This window comes from Centruroides sculpturatus, unplaced genomic scaffold, assembly GCF_000671375.1.
Source record: "Centruroides sculpturatus isolate CEXI.00-Female unplaced genomic scaffold, Cexi_2.0 scaffold254, whole genome shotgun sequence".
Classification (NCBI taxonomy): domain Eukaryota; kingdom Metazoa; phylum Arthropoda; class Arachnida; order Scorpiones; family Buthidae; genus Centruroides; species Centruroides sculpturatus.
In genome coordinates this window covers 84820-100891 of record NW_019384488.1, presented here as the reverse complement: position 1 = coordinate 100891, position 16072 = coordinate 84820, and the positions used below count along the sequence as shown (strand labels likewise).

Sequence of the window (16072 nt, the reverse complement as noted above, 5' to 3'; positions counted from 1 at the left end):
AAAATTTCTTGATATAGAAAAATTTATTTAAATGTCATGGAGTTAAATTTAAGAAGTTTGAATAATTAAAGTGACATTTTTAAATTAAAAGATAATTTTAAAAATACAGAAAATTTAAAATAAACCAACAGAACACAACATAGTTGTTTTTAACTTTTTGATCAACCAATACATAGTATCAGTTTGGCATGAAAGTTAATATAGTCTAGTTTATGGCAGTCTGCTAACATAGTACAAGATCTTGCCTTGAATATATATTTAGAATAAAAATTGAATATTTGTATTTCAGTATTTTTGAAATGTTAAAATATTAGTTCATTTTCTGATTAAAATATTNTTCGAAAAGTCATTGATTCGAACGTCTTTAACCTGATGATGGCCCATGAAATGGGTTGAAAATGTTTGTTTAGCTGAATAAATGTGCTTTCTCAGTAGTAAGGTGTGTTGACTTTATAATGTTAAAGAATCTAAGTGTGAATAGGAGAGTATTAAATAATAAATTCATTTTGTTAACTTTGTTTTATTACTAAATGATCTTTGAAATTCATGTTATCAAATCATAACTATAAATAGAATTTTATATTACATATTGTATATTCATAGTAGTAATCCTATTCTGTAATCCTAAAATTCAAAATCTAAATACATGTTGAAAATACAATGAATTCTTAACATGGATTTTAAATGACACTAATAATGCAATATTTTGTACATTAATTGATATTAGTCTTTAAAGATTTGTTTAATTAAAATATGAGATTATAGCTAAGGTAGATTTGATTAGTTTGTTATAAACAAATTGACTAAATTTATTTTGCTATATTCTCCTACTTTATAACATGACTTGAAATCAATGCCTATGTCATAATTTTATAAATTGAATTTGTACTTATATTAAAAATTCAAGATATAATTTTACTTTTTACAGATGACAGTTTTTAGCTGTACAGAGATATATTTTTTTTTCTATTTTTTCTTAATCAAAAAAATAATAAACATAATTTCTATTACAGCACTTTTTGAAGTTTGTCATATAATAATTTTAATATATCTTATCCAAAACATCATTGCTTATATATAGTTGCCAATCTTTAGAACAGAGTAGCTGGGAGGTTGGTAGAAAAACGCTGATATTTGAATAAAAATGTCCAAAGCATAAAAAGGGAGAAAATTCTTCATTAACATTGATATTGCACAATGCCTACATTAAATACTTTAATAAACAAAATTTAATATTATCTCTTTGTATAAACACTTTTGACAGCTATTTTTGGCAATATCTTTATGAGTGTGGTAATAATAGCTTTATACTCTTTAAAATCACAATTTAAAAAATCCAACGAGTTGTTTAACTTTTCCGGCAACATTTGGGTTTTTTTTAACTCTCTCCACCCTGTGGGCACTAAGAGGGCCTCTTTTTGCAAGCCCATTATGGGTTCGGCCAGGCCCACAATGGGGCTGCAGGGTGATGAGGGACAGGCCAGACATATGTGAATGGACCACCCCCGAAAAACCCCTGGGGTTTTTTCGACCCGTTCAGATTCGAGCCCGGGTCCCTCAGAGCGGCGGGCTGCCACATTGGCCGCTCGGTCATCCGGCCTCCCAACATTTGGTGGTGCCATCTGTTACGATATTTTAATAAAAAGAACTTATATTTTTAATTATTATAAAATTCCGAAAAACTTAATTTTGAGGATAGGGATGAGTTTTATATATATATATATATAAAGTATTTTACGCGTTATGCTAATTACGCGTAAAATCGTCATTAAGTCAGATCCTATTCGAGATATGACACGACCCCCTTTATCGCCCCACCCCGACGTTTAACCACCAAAATTTATTAGCATCAGTCTCCCTAATAAACAAATCTTCCTGCAAAATTTCAGAAAATTTCAACGAAAAGCACGAGTTATTAAGCATCAAATAGGATGAACAAAATCGTACTCCCCCACACATTAACATCCATACATACAGAAATTACCCCCGAATTTTTTTTGAATTTCTCGACATTTCAAGGTGTCCTGAGCCCATGCTCATGCTCAGGACAAAAATATGGGGAAAGTCATTTTTTGCATGATCGCCACACTTTTTCCCTTATTATATATAACAGCCGGGAAAATTAAAAGGTCAAATAGTTTACGGGCTATGTCATAAATTACACCTAGATTTATGATGTATCACGAATCTTGATATTGTCCTATTATATGCATTTATGCAATGTTTTGCTTTGTTAATAATTTCAATGTACAGTACTTATACAGTTCCTGTCAATCAGTTTATTGACTTTCACTGCAATTAAATTAATTAATTAATAACTAGAAAAATGTTTGTCCTTAATTAAGGACAAACATTTTTCTAGTTATTTATTTCCTATTTCTGTCTTTTTCTTACCATACTGAAAATCTTTTCCTTTTGCCACACAGCAATGCAAGGGAGGCCCTGTAATGCTGTGGTAAAACCATCATCAGACTTACTATTTTACAAAGATTTGTAATCTTTCTAAAATAGAAAGACTGATGATGGTTCTTTTCTTGAGAAAGTTCATACCATGCGCCCCGTATATTCTTAATGAATCAGATGTTTCTTCTTTTGGGCGGAGAAACTGTAGCGCTGCTCAATAATTTGGTATAACTGTAAAAGTAACTCGTTTCCTTGATGAGTCGACCATAATTGATATAACCATCAACATGATGGTACTAACATTGTCAGACTTTAAGATGCAATTTATCTCGTTTGTCATTTAAAATGATCACATTTGAGCTAAAATTATCATACATTACCGACATACATATATAAAAATACTGTATTAATCTTGGTTCTTTCCCAATTGAAAGAATCTGAGAACGTCGTCCTGGTTCGCTTCAGTCGTTCGTAATAAAATACAATGTCTTAGGCATATATATTGATGTTAGATTCGTTAAATGAAGTGTTTGTGATAATATCGAATTTTTTAAAAACTGACAAAAAAGGAAAAGCGGCCGGTCCACTGACGGAGTACACAAAACGCTGATGGTTGGCGACTATGCTTTTCTGTTCGAACTGCGAACGGTCATCAGGCTAACCTGATGACCGTTCGCACGTGTGAAAAAGTTTGTTTTTATGTAGTTTGTAGTTTCTTGCTGGAAATTGGTTCTTTGGGTCGTGCTTATTTACGTAAGCCCAGTTTGAATCGTTGAACTAAAACATAGCTATATATTATACAGTATATAAATTTATGTCTAGAGAGGATAAGGATTCTCAAATAGTAGTAATTATTTAGTATTCGTAATAATTTTACGTATAGTCGTAACGACCCACATTTCACCTGAACATGCGAATTCTAAGTGAATGTGATATACAGTATTTTAATTTCCTGTCCTATGAACACTAAAAGTGCCCTTTTTGCACTCCCATTATTCAGCCAGGTCTACAATGGGCCCGCCGGCTGATGAGGGATGCGGCCGGACATATCTAAAACGACTATCCTTTGAAAATTCCTGGGATTTTTTGACCGTCCTGATTTAATCCTTGGTGCCTCAGAGCGATAGGCTGTCATTTTAATCACTCGGCCTATTAATGCACGTTATAGTGTTGGATGCTTTTAGTGTTATCAATTATTCGCAAGTGTTACAGGTTATAAGTAGATAGCATATTTCAGTAAATAATGAAACGATACAGTAGATTGTTTAATATTCAGATTTCCCAAGCAATATTTACCTTTTACTTAGATCTAAAATGTTATTTTTTTGAGTTAAAATAATAGAGGAAAAGGTGGTATTATGGAACATTGCGGGTATTATGGAACCACCCCATTTCGAACTGATAATAAAGGCGAACTGTAGTGGATTGTGGCTGAATTGAACTAGGCAGACATCTATAGCAAGGGGAAAACCCGTTTTACTTCAGTTAAATGGTTGTCCGTATTTAATCAGCAAATTTATTATTTATTTTTTCAAAATTCGCAAGTTTTGAATGTGCTAAGTGAATTTAATTATTTTTAAAATATAAATAGTGTAGTTGTAGGTTCCTTAGTGCATGTATTCCGTTCCAGAGACTTAGGGGTACTGTACATATTAATCTCTTGTGATGTTCACGTTTTTTAAATGTTGGTCTTGACAGACATTTAAAAGTTAATTCAAGATGGCGATGCGTGAAATACGGACCCCATTGGTGCTTTTACAGTAATATGGAACTCAACTCCTCCGAACTTTCTATTTGCAAGCAGACATTCCTCCAGAGCAATTTGTGAAAAAGACACTAGGTAGAAAGCCAATTCTTCCTGAGAATATCGAAAAAGAGCTGCTGGAATATATATTGTTGATGGAGGTCATATTTTTCTATTATAAAAGCATTTTTGCGATAAAATACATTGGAGTAAATAATTTTGTAATTATTTAACATTTTTTGTACTTTCCTATTTGTTTTTGGCTACATTAAAGCATTTTTTTGAAAATATACAGTAAGGTTCCATATTACCACCCGATTTTCTCTAAGCCTACTTTCGGACTTTTTGTACAAAATCCTTCAAAAATCATACTTACAGTTACACTAGCGAAAAATCCAATTAGGAACATTTAGTTTAATAGTTACCAGTACTTTTCGCACAAAAAATGTGGGTGTAGTTATACTTTGTTTACAATTCACTAAAATATAATTGGGGTTCCATAATACCACCTTCTCCTCTAATTTTTTTTAGAAACGAGTTAAAAGAACGATCTAAACATAATAATAATAGATAATTTTCAAATTTCATATTTATTTTTGTATAAATTATGAAATTGTATAGAAGTTATATTGAAATTTAATATTCAAAAATAAATAATCTAGTTAATACATATTTTCCTTGACATCTTATATCAAAATTTGTAGAATCATTTCAAAAAAGTATGGCTAAGAAAAGGGGTTCCGAAAATAATTTAAAAATGAAAAGACACAATATTGAAATAATGGAAATGTACAATTGTTTGATTTATTTAATTACAAAATAATAAAAATATTTGCCATACATTAGAAAAAAAATTCAAAACAAAAATTTTATTTTAAATGTATTAATTCATTTTATAATTAAAAGCAACAACGCGCAAATATTCTATTTTCCCTATTGTATTTAAAACTTTTCACAAAATTCTTTGGTCAGCTTCCTTATATGTCTACGTTTGTGCTGATGTTGAAAAGTTGTTACTGCTCTTTGGTAATCAACATCATGTTTTTTGAATTTTTTGTAGTACAGTACATTTATAAAAATCCATAAATTTGGATAACTTATGCTGCTGCCAAAGATCAATTAAACTTTTCGATGACGAGCTTCCGCAGAATTAGTTGTCTTCTTTGATGTAGCCCAGGGCTGGCTAATCACTTAACCTACACGTCTTGTAGGTTAAGTGATGAAACGGAGTCAGAGATAAAAAATTTTTCTCTCTTAAGTTAAAAAGTTAAAAAATATACACTTTATTAATATTAGAAATGCATTTCGAACTCATTGTCCATCATCATTCCAAACAGCAAGCATAGGTTACTAAATTATTAATATTCAAAACTTTTTGGTTACAATAGTATTTTAATTAAAATATATTTACTAAACATGTAAACAGTACCTAAAGCGGATTTTCCGGCATATATACATACTGTAATATGATAATCTTGCTCTCGATAGAATCGTTAACCAAAGACTGTACATTTACCTATTTATTTTTTTAAATATATAATTCCTATTTACATAGATATTTAAATCACCAATAAAACATAAATCCACATATAAAATAGAATTGTATACAATAGTAGTAAAAAGAGAGTTGAATAGTTAAATGAAACGAGCAATTATTGTGACATCTTCACAATGCCAGGCTGAAACTTCAAATGACAGTTTTTAGCTGTCATAATTTATTTAATTTAAAATATATACTCTCAAATTAGTGGTGGCTTGCCCCTGTACTGTACTGTACTGTACAGTACAGTACATCATATTTTTCCATTAGCAATGGAGTCGTGTCGGACATCTATTAACTGTTTTCAGGAGAAAAGTTTTGAATTGAAATGTGACTTCCGGTTTGCATCGGAAGTTCGTATATAGTTAGGGGCCTCCTGCCTATAAGGTTTCCATATCCGGTCTCGGATTTCATCTAACTCCGTTCTCGAGATTAAGGAAATACAGACGGATGGACAACAGTGGGAATTTACAGGTCTACAATTTTTCAAATTGCAACAAAAAATTTTTATCTACAAAATTTGTCCTATTTCTTCCATTTATTGTTCTTCGGTACCAGGGTAAGCAGCCTAGGCGCTAGGCTGCTTACCGTTGTTATGGCTCCCTACAATTATTGTTATTGTAATGTTTAGCCTTAAGCAGTTTTTTTGTAACTAATTAAAAATATGTATAATATAAATAAAGTATATAAACATTTAAGTGCATTTGTTATTATTATTCTTACAACAAAACTTTCTGCGTTTCCATATTAGCGAAATCAGATATGTGTTTAGGCGCAAAGTTTTTTTTAATTTTCACTAAGGTGCCATGCATCAGGCATAGACTGCTCAGTGCGTTCCGCTGGCTCTGTTTTGTAGAGACCAAATGTTGGGGGAAAAAATCGTGGAGCCGCCCTGGTTCTAATATCCTTAACGACCTATGTATGCATTCGTGAACCGTTCTAAAACCACTTCAAATTCATTGGGTACATGATTCTCAAGTTCAGAAATAGCATAATACAGCGCTAGACAAAAATATAAGTCCAAGTAATATTAATAGCGAGGTTGCGGCTGAAGTTTTCAACGCGAAAACGTGAACGTCGGACGTTCAGCACCGCCTTCCTGTAAGCCTAGAAGTTTGACAATGGCATTTTGTACGTCAGTGGAATGATGCTCGACGTTCCAAACGCTATATTGAATTCATGATTGTGCAAATGAAGTTATATCAAACATTTATGTATACGAAGAGATACATTACTTGTAATAATCATTGAGAACAAAAAACAGGCCCCTGGATGTCAACTCGGAGAATATAAAACTAGATAAATTTGGAGATTTCATGGCTGTGGAGCAACCCACAGAAAAATTGCTACTGCAATTAGCTGTTCTCAATGTGCCATAGCTAATGTTATAAAACATAGAATTGATGGAGCCACTAAATATCGTTTATCATCGCTTGAACAAAGACAAATTTGTTTACTTGCAACTCGATCTAAGTTGTCAGCAAGAAAAATCAAAGGTGTTGCTTTACTTTCCTGTTAAATTCACTATTTCTCGAGTTTCGCAATCTAACAAAATACACAAAAGTAATGAAGAAAAACATCATTAACAAAGAAACAAAAAAATGCTTGTTTGGATAGGACAAGAAAGATCATGAGCTGGACTCATCAATGGTATATTACAGTGGTTTTAAATCTTTGAGTAGAAGTGGAACAGTGCCACACCGAGTGTCGAGACAGTTCCGGTCGGTACTACTAAAGCGTTCTTCATTCTGTACTTTTACGAATAGGGCTTTCCACGGAACGATGAATTCTTTATGTGAATTTGAACTTGAACTAATGAAAATGTTCCACGGGTTTTTAGGAATAATGAAATTAGTTTAGAGTATTTTAAATTTACAAATATATTTTAAAAATTTATATTTCTATTAGAGTTCGTAATTATTTGTTTTGTTAGCAACCCAACTGATATGTCGGTCATTGCCCGTCCAAACCGCTAAAGTGACTAAACGTTAAAATGAAAACCATATTATAAATTTGGTTATTTTAGTTTACAATTGTTGTTTATAGCGAAGTGTCGAAGAGATCAAATCAGGGGAAGAGTTGGGTGTCCGGATTTAGTTAAAGCCTACATTTTCCCTAGAGTCCCAGAGAATAAGCATAAAAAATTTTGGTGGGGATCGGACAAAGGATTTAGGAGTTAATAAAGGGGATGAAATCAGGGGAGGGGTAAGGAGTCCAGGTTTCGTTATAATCTAAATTTTTCTCAGATTCCGAGTTAAACAATTATAATTTGGAGCAAATCGACTAAATAAATAAATAAAATAAAAAATAAAGGAGGGAGAGAGAAACATTTTATATCCTATATAAAACCGATAAAGGACTATCTAGTTCAACAGACTAAGCAATTTCGATGTTACGTAATGATTCTGAGGAACAGCCTAGCTTAATTAACCTATCCGCACTCGGATCAGTTCCAGCAGCGGAACTGGATTTCCCAATTCTATTTCTGAGGCCACAGAATTCCATTCTTATACTTTTTATTACAGGGAGCATTGGAACAATGTATTCAAAAATTGATAAGCAACTCCATGTTTACTATTCTCAGGAAACAATAAAGCAATAAACTAATAAATTTTAATGTATTGAGTAAAATAAAAATATGGAATTGCCTACGAATCATAAGTCTTCATATACTGTAGTACATCAGAATAAATTTGCAATAAAAACTTAAAATGTTTTTTCCCCTCCCGTGGAACACCCGAGGCAGATTGCGGAACACTGGTTAAGAACCACTAGCACAGTATATTACTTTTAGATGAAAAGTTTAATCTTTATGGCTATCTATAGTATTGTGATCTCTAAAACTTATTAAACTCTGTTAGAAGATCAACTTAGGAAGTATAGTCACATTCTTGAAGGTAAAAATTTCAGTTTTTAACATGGATAACGCATCCCGCCACAATTCAAAACTAATGAAATAATGGTTTTCTAAAAGTAATATTGAAGTTTTCTCATGGCCTGTACGCTTTTCAGATCCGAGTCCATTTACAAAAATGGGAGACAATTTTCAATAGTTCCAGAACTGAAACAATCTATTCAAAAACCTTGGGATGAAATTACAAATGAGCTGCTGAATAAATTAATTGATTTAATGCCGGATAGCAAGTACGATGTTATTCGTCACCAAGGACATTACACAAAGTATTAATTTCTTGAATTAAGACGGTTAATACATTTTTGAACTTATAATTTTGTCTCTAAAATTTTTTTTTTTAATATTTTGTTTTCAAATAATTTGTGAGTATAAAATTATATCTATTATTTTAATATTTTAAATAACCGATTATTTTGCATGCTACCATTTCATTTAAACAATTTATTCGTTTACAGTCTAAAAATATTATTTGAATTTATATTTTTGTCTAGCACTGTATCTTGTTCTGAAACAAAAGCAAGTGATCATTTTTGAATGTAAAGCGAATTGCGCATCAAAATTGTATCTGGTTAAAAAAATGCACGAAGCTAAGTGCTTACGAAGATTTTGTACGAGACAGAAAAGAGCAATTATGTGAGCTTGCGGAAATACTATACATAAAGCATGTATAATCAACATTTATATTTTAAGAATCATGTAATGGCCACATTTTATGTATCATGTTAAGTAATTCTGTACATTTGTTTCAAGACTCTTTTTATGTAGTAAACAATATAAAAAGGGAAAACAGGACCCCCACCCTCTCTAACCAAAATAAAAATTTGAACAAGAGGAGGAAAGTAAAAATATGCCATCCACAAATAATTCATTTATGCTTTGGCTCCACATTACATGACTTGTAGAATCAAAAATGAATATTCTCATTGGATCGACCTGTTCTGATCCATAATCAGCAAAAAAAAAAAAAAAAAAAAAAAAAAGGTTTAAATTGTGGACTGAATTCATATTTTTAGTATTCTACAGGAATATTTAATACTTCCCTAGAATCAAGGTAATTTGGGTCCTATTTTATTATTTTTTTCAATCTTCTTCTTTGAATATTTTGCACAGACTGTTATGATTTGGAAACATTCCTTCCGCCACAGAATAAACATTTTCTATTTTAATTTGAGTTCTGATTTGTGAAGGATTGTTCATTATAGTATCCGCTAATTTTTTGGTTGCTTTACTAAATTTTCGCGTTATTACTCTGTCCGCATTTCCGTAACTGCTACACGAGTGTTCCTTTTTTTCACAAATTAACGACCCTTTACTGACACTTGTCCAGATTCTAGCTTTGCATCCTTTGTTTTTATTTTCACATCGCCAAAATTGAATCGAACCTTCCTTATTAATCTTGTCTTTAATATAAAGATATCCATTCCAAGCATATTTTTCCTTGTCTCTTTGACTCAATATTCTTGAATTGGCCATTTCTGAAGAATAGAAACAAGTATAAAAATAAAAATAAATTTAAAAAAAAAAGCTTTCACTATTGATATAATTAAGAATTTTTCCAGTAGGCTTATTTTTCACTTGTTGGGACACAACAAATAAAAATTATACTTAGCAATTTGTTTCATTTGATAGATAATCAGGGTATTAAAGTTAATTTACATGTTACATATACAATTTCCTTTGTGTTATTTTTTTTAACACTTGTCATATTTATAAGTCCCAAAAATTAGTATACGATTAAGATTATAAATTTTGAATACATACCTTTTATTTACTTTAAAGTTACAATGTGCAAAGAACAACTGTATGTTGACACAAATGTTCGATGTAATAAACAATTGGTCTTAATTGTATAATAAAAGTCGAAAGTTGAATACTGTACTTATTGAACTAGATAACCGCACAAATGATAAATTGCTAGAGATATTACGCAATGAAGCTTAGAAATACAGTACTTCTATTTTTTTTGAGAATGATTTGCTCTTAGACATACATATTTTAAATTCATGGAAAGTTCTTCCAACGAATTAGAAATAGCTGACAAAGCACCTGAAAGAATACCAGTTCTTCGTAAGAATTTGTTTTCGTGGTTTCTTCGGTGTGCTTTGTTAAATGTTTCTGACATATAATTATTAACGATGCTACGTTGTTCCAAAAACATTACCTTTTACAAAGTCAGAAATAACTCATAACTCTCAACCACATTTATTTATATTTTACTAACATTTCCAAAAATATCCGCCCAATCGTATGCTTGCTAACAAGTGTAAAAATTTTTGTTTCTATCGCCCATTGTGAATCTCCCAGTTGTCGCATACCCCTTATTAATCTTATTGTAATCCTGATTAGAGTTCTTTCTTATCATATTGCGTCAGATAAACTGTTTTAAATTTGGTTTTACGTTTCATGAAATTAATTAGTCGAACGTTGATTTATAGAATACTTAATTCGTTCAGTTTATAGGGGCACGCGACAGCTGATAGATGGTCAACTGGGCAACAAAAAATTGAGAATTTTTGCACGTTTTACCAGCATATGATTTGACGGATACTTTTTGTAAACATGCGTAAATGTTTGTTAATTACAAAATATTAATAAATTAATCTAAAAACTATTTTTTCTTAATTTGAATATTGTGCAATTATACCTTTTCATTTTAAATAATTTTTGGAACTTATTTCTTAAATGATTCTACAAATTTTGATTTATGATACATAGCTGAAAATAAAAAGGAATTAACTAGCTGAATAATTTTGAATTGGAAATTTCAACATAATTTCTATGAAATTTTTAATCCTACATAAAAATAAACTTAATAATATGGATTTTTCAAACGTTATGTTTAGATGGTTCTTTTAACTCGTTTCTAAAAAAAATATCGTTTCTGTTACCTATCACACGAATGTCGCCATACCCAGAATGGTCTTTTTTCTTTTAATCAAGGCTGTGGAGTCGGAGTCGTGGAGTTTTGGTGTTATAGCCGGAGTCGGAGTTTGACGACTCCGACTCCCTTTTACTTACCAACTTGTTATGTATATAAAACGGAGTCGGACGAGAAAGAAAAGTCGGAGTCGGAGTTAGAGTCGGTAGATTTTTATGCGACTCCACAGCACTGCTTTTAATTAAAGAATGCATTAAATATCTTGATCAGCTAATATATTTTAACGGTTATGTAATCTGATTGACTCCACCTAAAAACACTCCAGCGGAACTCCATCATTTATTTTTACACCTTTTAGATGATGTTTCACAAAGATATTATTTCTATCGTATATCACAAAATATGAATCATGTAGAATATCTACTTCATGAAATTTTTACTCGATTCAAAAATACTTGTAAATGCATGCTAACTTTTCGATTATTTAATTCACTGGATTGTTTTACTGTTTTTCATTTTTTTTCTTTTTGTAACTTCATTACGTTTTATTCTTACGCGGGTGTGTGGAAATCTTTAGATTTTGAATACAATAGAAAAAGTCTGATTAAGTAAATAAATGACTATTTAAATTGATGAGTCGTAGATCAATAGAAAAGACTAACGATTTTAAAAAAGTAAACGATAAAATTTGTTTGTCTATTATTGATTTATTATTTTGTCGTCAGATATCCGGCGCCTACTTGGCGATAGCCCAGTTGACTATATCCCATTTACACACACACACACACACACAGATTAATTCAAAAATTTTTTTCGCTCAGTGTTAAATGTTGAGTAATCACATAAATTTAAATATTTCACATTTAATTATCAGGTTGTAAAGATGAAATTTAGACATTTTGAAAAAAACTTTATTGATAATTAACTCAACAAAAATTAGTTCAGTCTTGTAGGTAATCACCATCAATATCAGTCACATATAGCCACCTTTGCTGCAAACTTTCAATCCCCGTAAGTAGGTAAGCATAGAATGGCCATCAGAATATGCTTCATGATTAGGCCCACCAGTGGCCAAGCGGTTCCGTTCTCTGAAAACTGGGAGTTCGGTCGTGGGTCAGGACGGGCTGGCCATGTGGAGTTTTCCCGGTTTTTTCCACGTCTGTAAATGCCTGAATAGGGGCTAGTTACCCTTAAAAAAGAGCTTCCGGAAGGCATTCCCCCTAGGTAGATCGCCCGAGTGTTGTGTTACCGCAACTTAATAAAACCAAACCAACTTCATGATTGACCGTTTCTTCAAAATATTAAGGCATTATGGAATCTTACTTAGACGTCTTGCTTAACAGCATGACACGCTCAAACTTGGCGTACCAAAGAACGTTGCTCCGTTGCTCGTTCAACGTTTAGCACGTTGCTCCGCGGCCAGTGCCATTTTCACATTTATAACGTGAAGAAACTAGCCACTGAAACTCCTACCTATCTCCGTTGTGACAAATGTGAACTTTATAAGACTAATATGTTTATTATGACAAAGTTTTCTAATTATCCTCACACTAAGGGATCAACTGTATTATTATTATATTTTTGTATATTTTTTTATAAATTTATCAGATATATACAGGATGATTATAATTAAAGTTTCACTTTGAAATGCCCATAAAATGAAAACTACTGGACAGAATGTTATCAAACTTGGTAATAGTGTACAGGACGTCATGGGATCTTATTTCTTGTGAGGAAAAAAAAGTTCAAAAACTCACCATCAACAGTAAATGGCGCTGTCTGCAATATTCTTAAACGAAATAAGACACGAAGACATCGTTGAATCGTTGAAAATGTTTTTAATCGATTTTAAAACGTGTTACAGAGCATGTTATGTGGTGTCCATCATTTTTGATAAGCAAGTTACATCGCGTTACTGTGTTCTCAACAGTAGCTCTTAGCATATCACTTTCTTCCTGCCGTAAGCCATTGTGATTTTGCGTAACCCCACAAACAGTTTCGTTTTAAAACCGATTAAAAACATTTTCAACGATGTCTTCATGTCTTATTTCGTTTAACAATATTGCAGATAGTGCCATTTCCCGTTGGTGGTGAGTTTTTGAACTTTTTTTTTCTCACAGGAAGTAAAATCCTATGACGTCCTATACACTATTACCAAGTTTGATAACATTCTGTCCAATAGTTTTCATTTTATGGCTATTTCAAAGTGGAACCTTAATTATAATCACCCTGTATGTATGAATGTAAAATTTGTATTCAAGCTACTTTGAAAATGTGGACAAGAGAATTTGTCATTTCAAAGTTTCTTGAATTCAAGAATCCTAAAGTATTATAGAATGCTATTCTACTAAATTCAAGAACTTAAAAACTCCAACCAATCGATATAAAGCATTTTGTGACAAAAATGCTTTATATCGTGACAAAAAGGCAGTTTGGACGGAGAAGAACGTAATAAAGCATGTTATATAACTGAGTATCAATTAAGGTCCGATTTCTGAAGTCTGGTTTCCAGTTATTATTTCAAGAGAAACGAATGGAATAGCTCACAAGAATTCTCAAAAATTCAAATATTTGTTAAATTCAGCTAAATATTAAAAAAAAAGGAACAGTATCAATCTAAGTGGCGGTGTTTCTCATAGCTTACTCCTTTCTTGATGCCATATTTTAACTACAAATTCTGAATAGAAGTCAACATTTTCTACCTGCAAGTGTCTATTGTACGATATAGACAAGTTATGAACCTTTGTAGCCACTATGGCACACATCTGCCGATATCTGTAAAGTTCACTGAAAAAAGTTAGAAAATTGCTAAAAAAAAGAATCTGGAAATTATTATTTGGTGGAATCAAGATGACAGTCTGTTCCTTATCATAAGCCTGATAGCTTTTCACACTGGCATAAGTTTTGTATCCGTTCATTACTGAAGAAAAAAAAGAATAATTTTATCAAATAATAAAATTATTTTTCATGTTTTTTCAGTGAACTTCACAGATATAAATGTGAGGATAAATATTGTGTGTGGATAAACACAGAATATTTGTCACCACATTAATATATAAATATATACAAATAGTATTACTTTCAACTTGTTTTTAGAATAAAATTTGTGTGTAGATACCTTATATTTACATAGATTACTACTTTAAAAATAATATCAAAGTTTACAGTTCATATTAAACAACTAATGGATGTAATATATCATAAATTCTTTATACATTTTACAATAAATTTTAATATTAATTGCAGAACAACAGTGATTTAATGAATCTCTCAAAACTTTATTCAATTATGTCTTCAATAAATTTAATTTAAACTGAATAATAAGACAGTGAAGACTGACCTTTAAACTATAAAGAATTAGCTATTAATAACATTTTCTGCAATGAATTAACTTACCTGAAACATTTTAATACAGAATTTGCATTTTCAATTATTATAAATAAGATTCAGGAACAAAAATTGTTTGTGTAATATAAAGCAATATTTCAATGGAGTAATTATACCTTTATAACAAATTTTAGTTTCAACTTTTTTATAAAGCAATAGCTTGATCTTATTTTAACTTATAAAGTCAAACTTGTTTAATTGTCTGTGTAGAAGTAAATAAACAAGTAAACATTTTTGAAAAGAAATATTTTATTTAAACTTTTATATAAGTATGAAATAAATATTTAATTTTTATTATATATAAAAATAAATGTTAGTATATAAGAAACATCAGTACAATATGTGAAAGTAGCTAATCTTAAAATGTTTGATGAAAAAAAAATTACAATCTTATCATTAGAACATTTATATAATTTTTTTTAAATAACTAATTCAAATTTTAATGAAATAACTACATAACTATATTTTAAATAAAATTTATTTATTTATAAAATTTTATACTTTACCACATTATTATTAACAACACTTTTTTCTGCAATGAACATAAGTAATAATAACAAAATAAAAATTATTCAATTAATCACTAAATAAAATTTATAGCTAAAAATACTTACTCATTTTTTTGAAAGCAAACTTTTAACAAAATAATAGATAAATCTTACAAACATAACTGTTATATAAATATATCTTTTAATGTACCTTCAAAAATTTTAATAATGTAAACAAAGTATATATATCATTTAATATAATAAAATTAAAATATACAGTATTATTATATATCCAGAAAAAGTAATTTTATTAACTATTTAAATTATATTAGCAAATATAGAGAGAATTTAATTATCATGAATATTTACATTGATTAAATTTTTTTAAATATTAAAATGCAACCAAACAATTATTTTAACCAAATATATATTCCATTTTTCTAGTAAATAAATACACTTTTTATACTGAGTATATTTATAAATGCTATTAAATAAAATATAAAGATTGATAAATTAAATATTTAAAATAATAATAACAAATTAATGAACATCTATTAAAATAAACAATAATAAAATTATGAAAATGAATAAAAAATAAAAACAATTTTGGAAATATAGAAAATTATCATTTTTGATTTTTCATTAAGAAATTTTTAAATACTGAATCAATATATACAGTATATACAGTAATATATATATATCAATATATACAGTATAT

At 30.1% G+C, this 16072-nt stretch overlaps 1 protein-coding gene across 1 annotated transcript in view; it reads right to left on the bottom strand.

Moving 5' to 3' along the window:
- Window positions 1-9580: 9580 nt before the first annotated feature.
- LOC111621659 (protein tramtrack, alpha isoform-like) overlaps window positions 9581-16072 on the bottom strand; it is a 39347-nt gene continuing 32855 nt past the window's right edge. Inside the window, exon 5 of the mRNA XM_023363864.1 lies at window positions 9581-10076. Coding sequence (XP_023219632.1) covers window positions 9682-10076 — 395 coding nt within the window. The 3' untranslated portion in view covers window positions 9581-9681. The remainder of the gene's footprint in view (window positions 10077-16072) is intronic.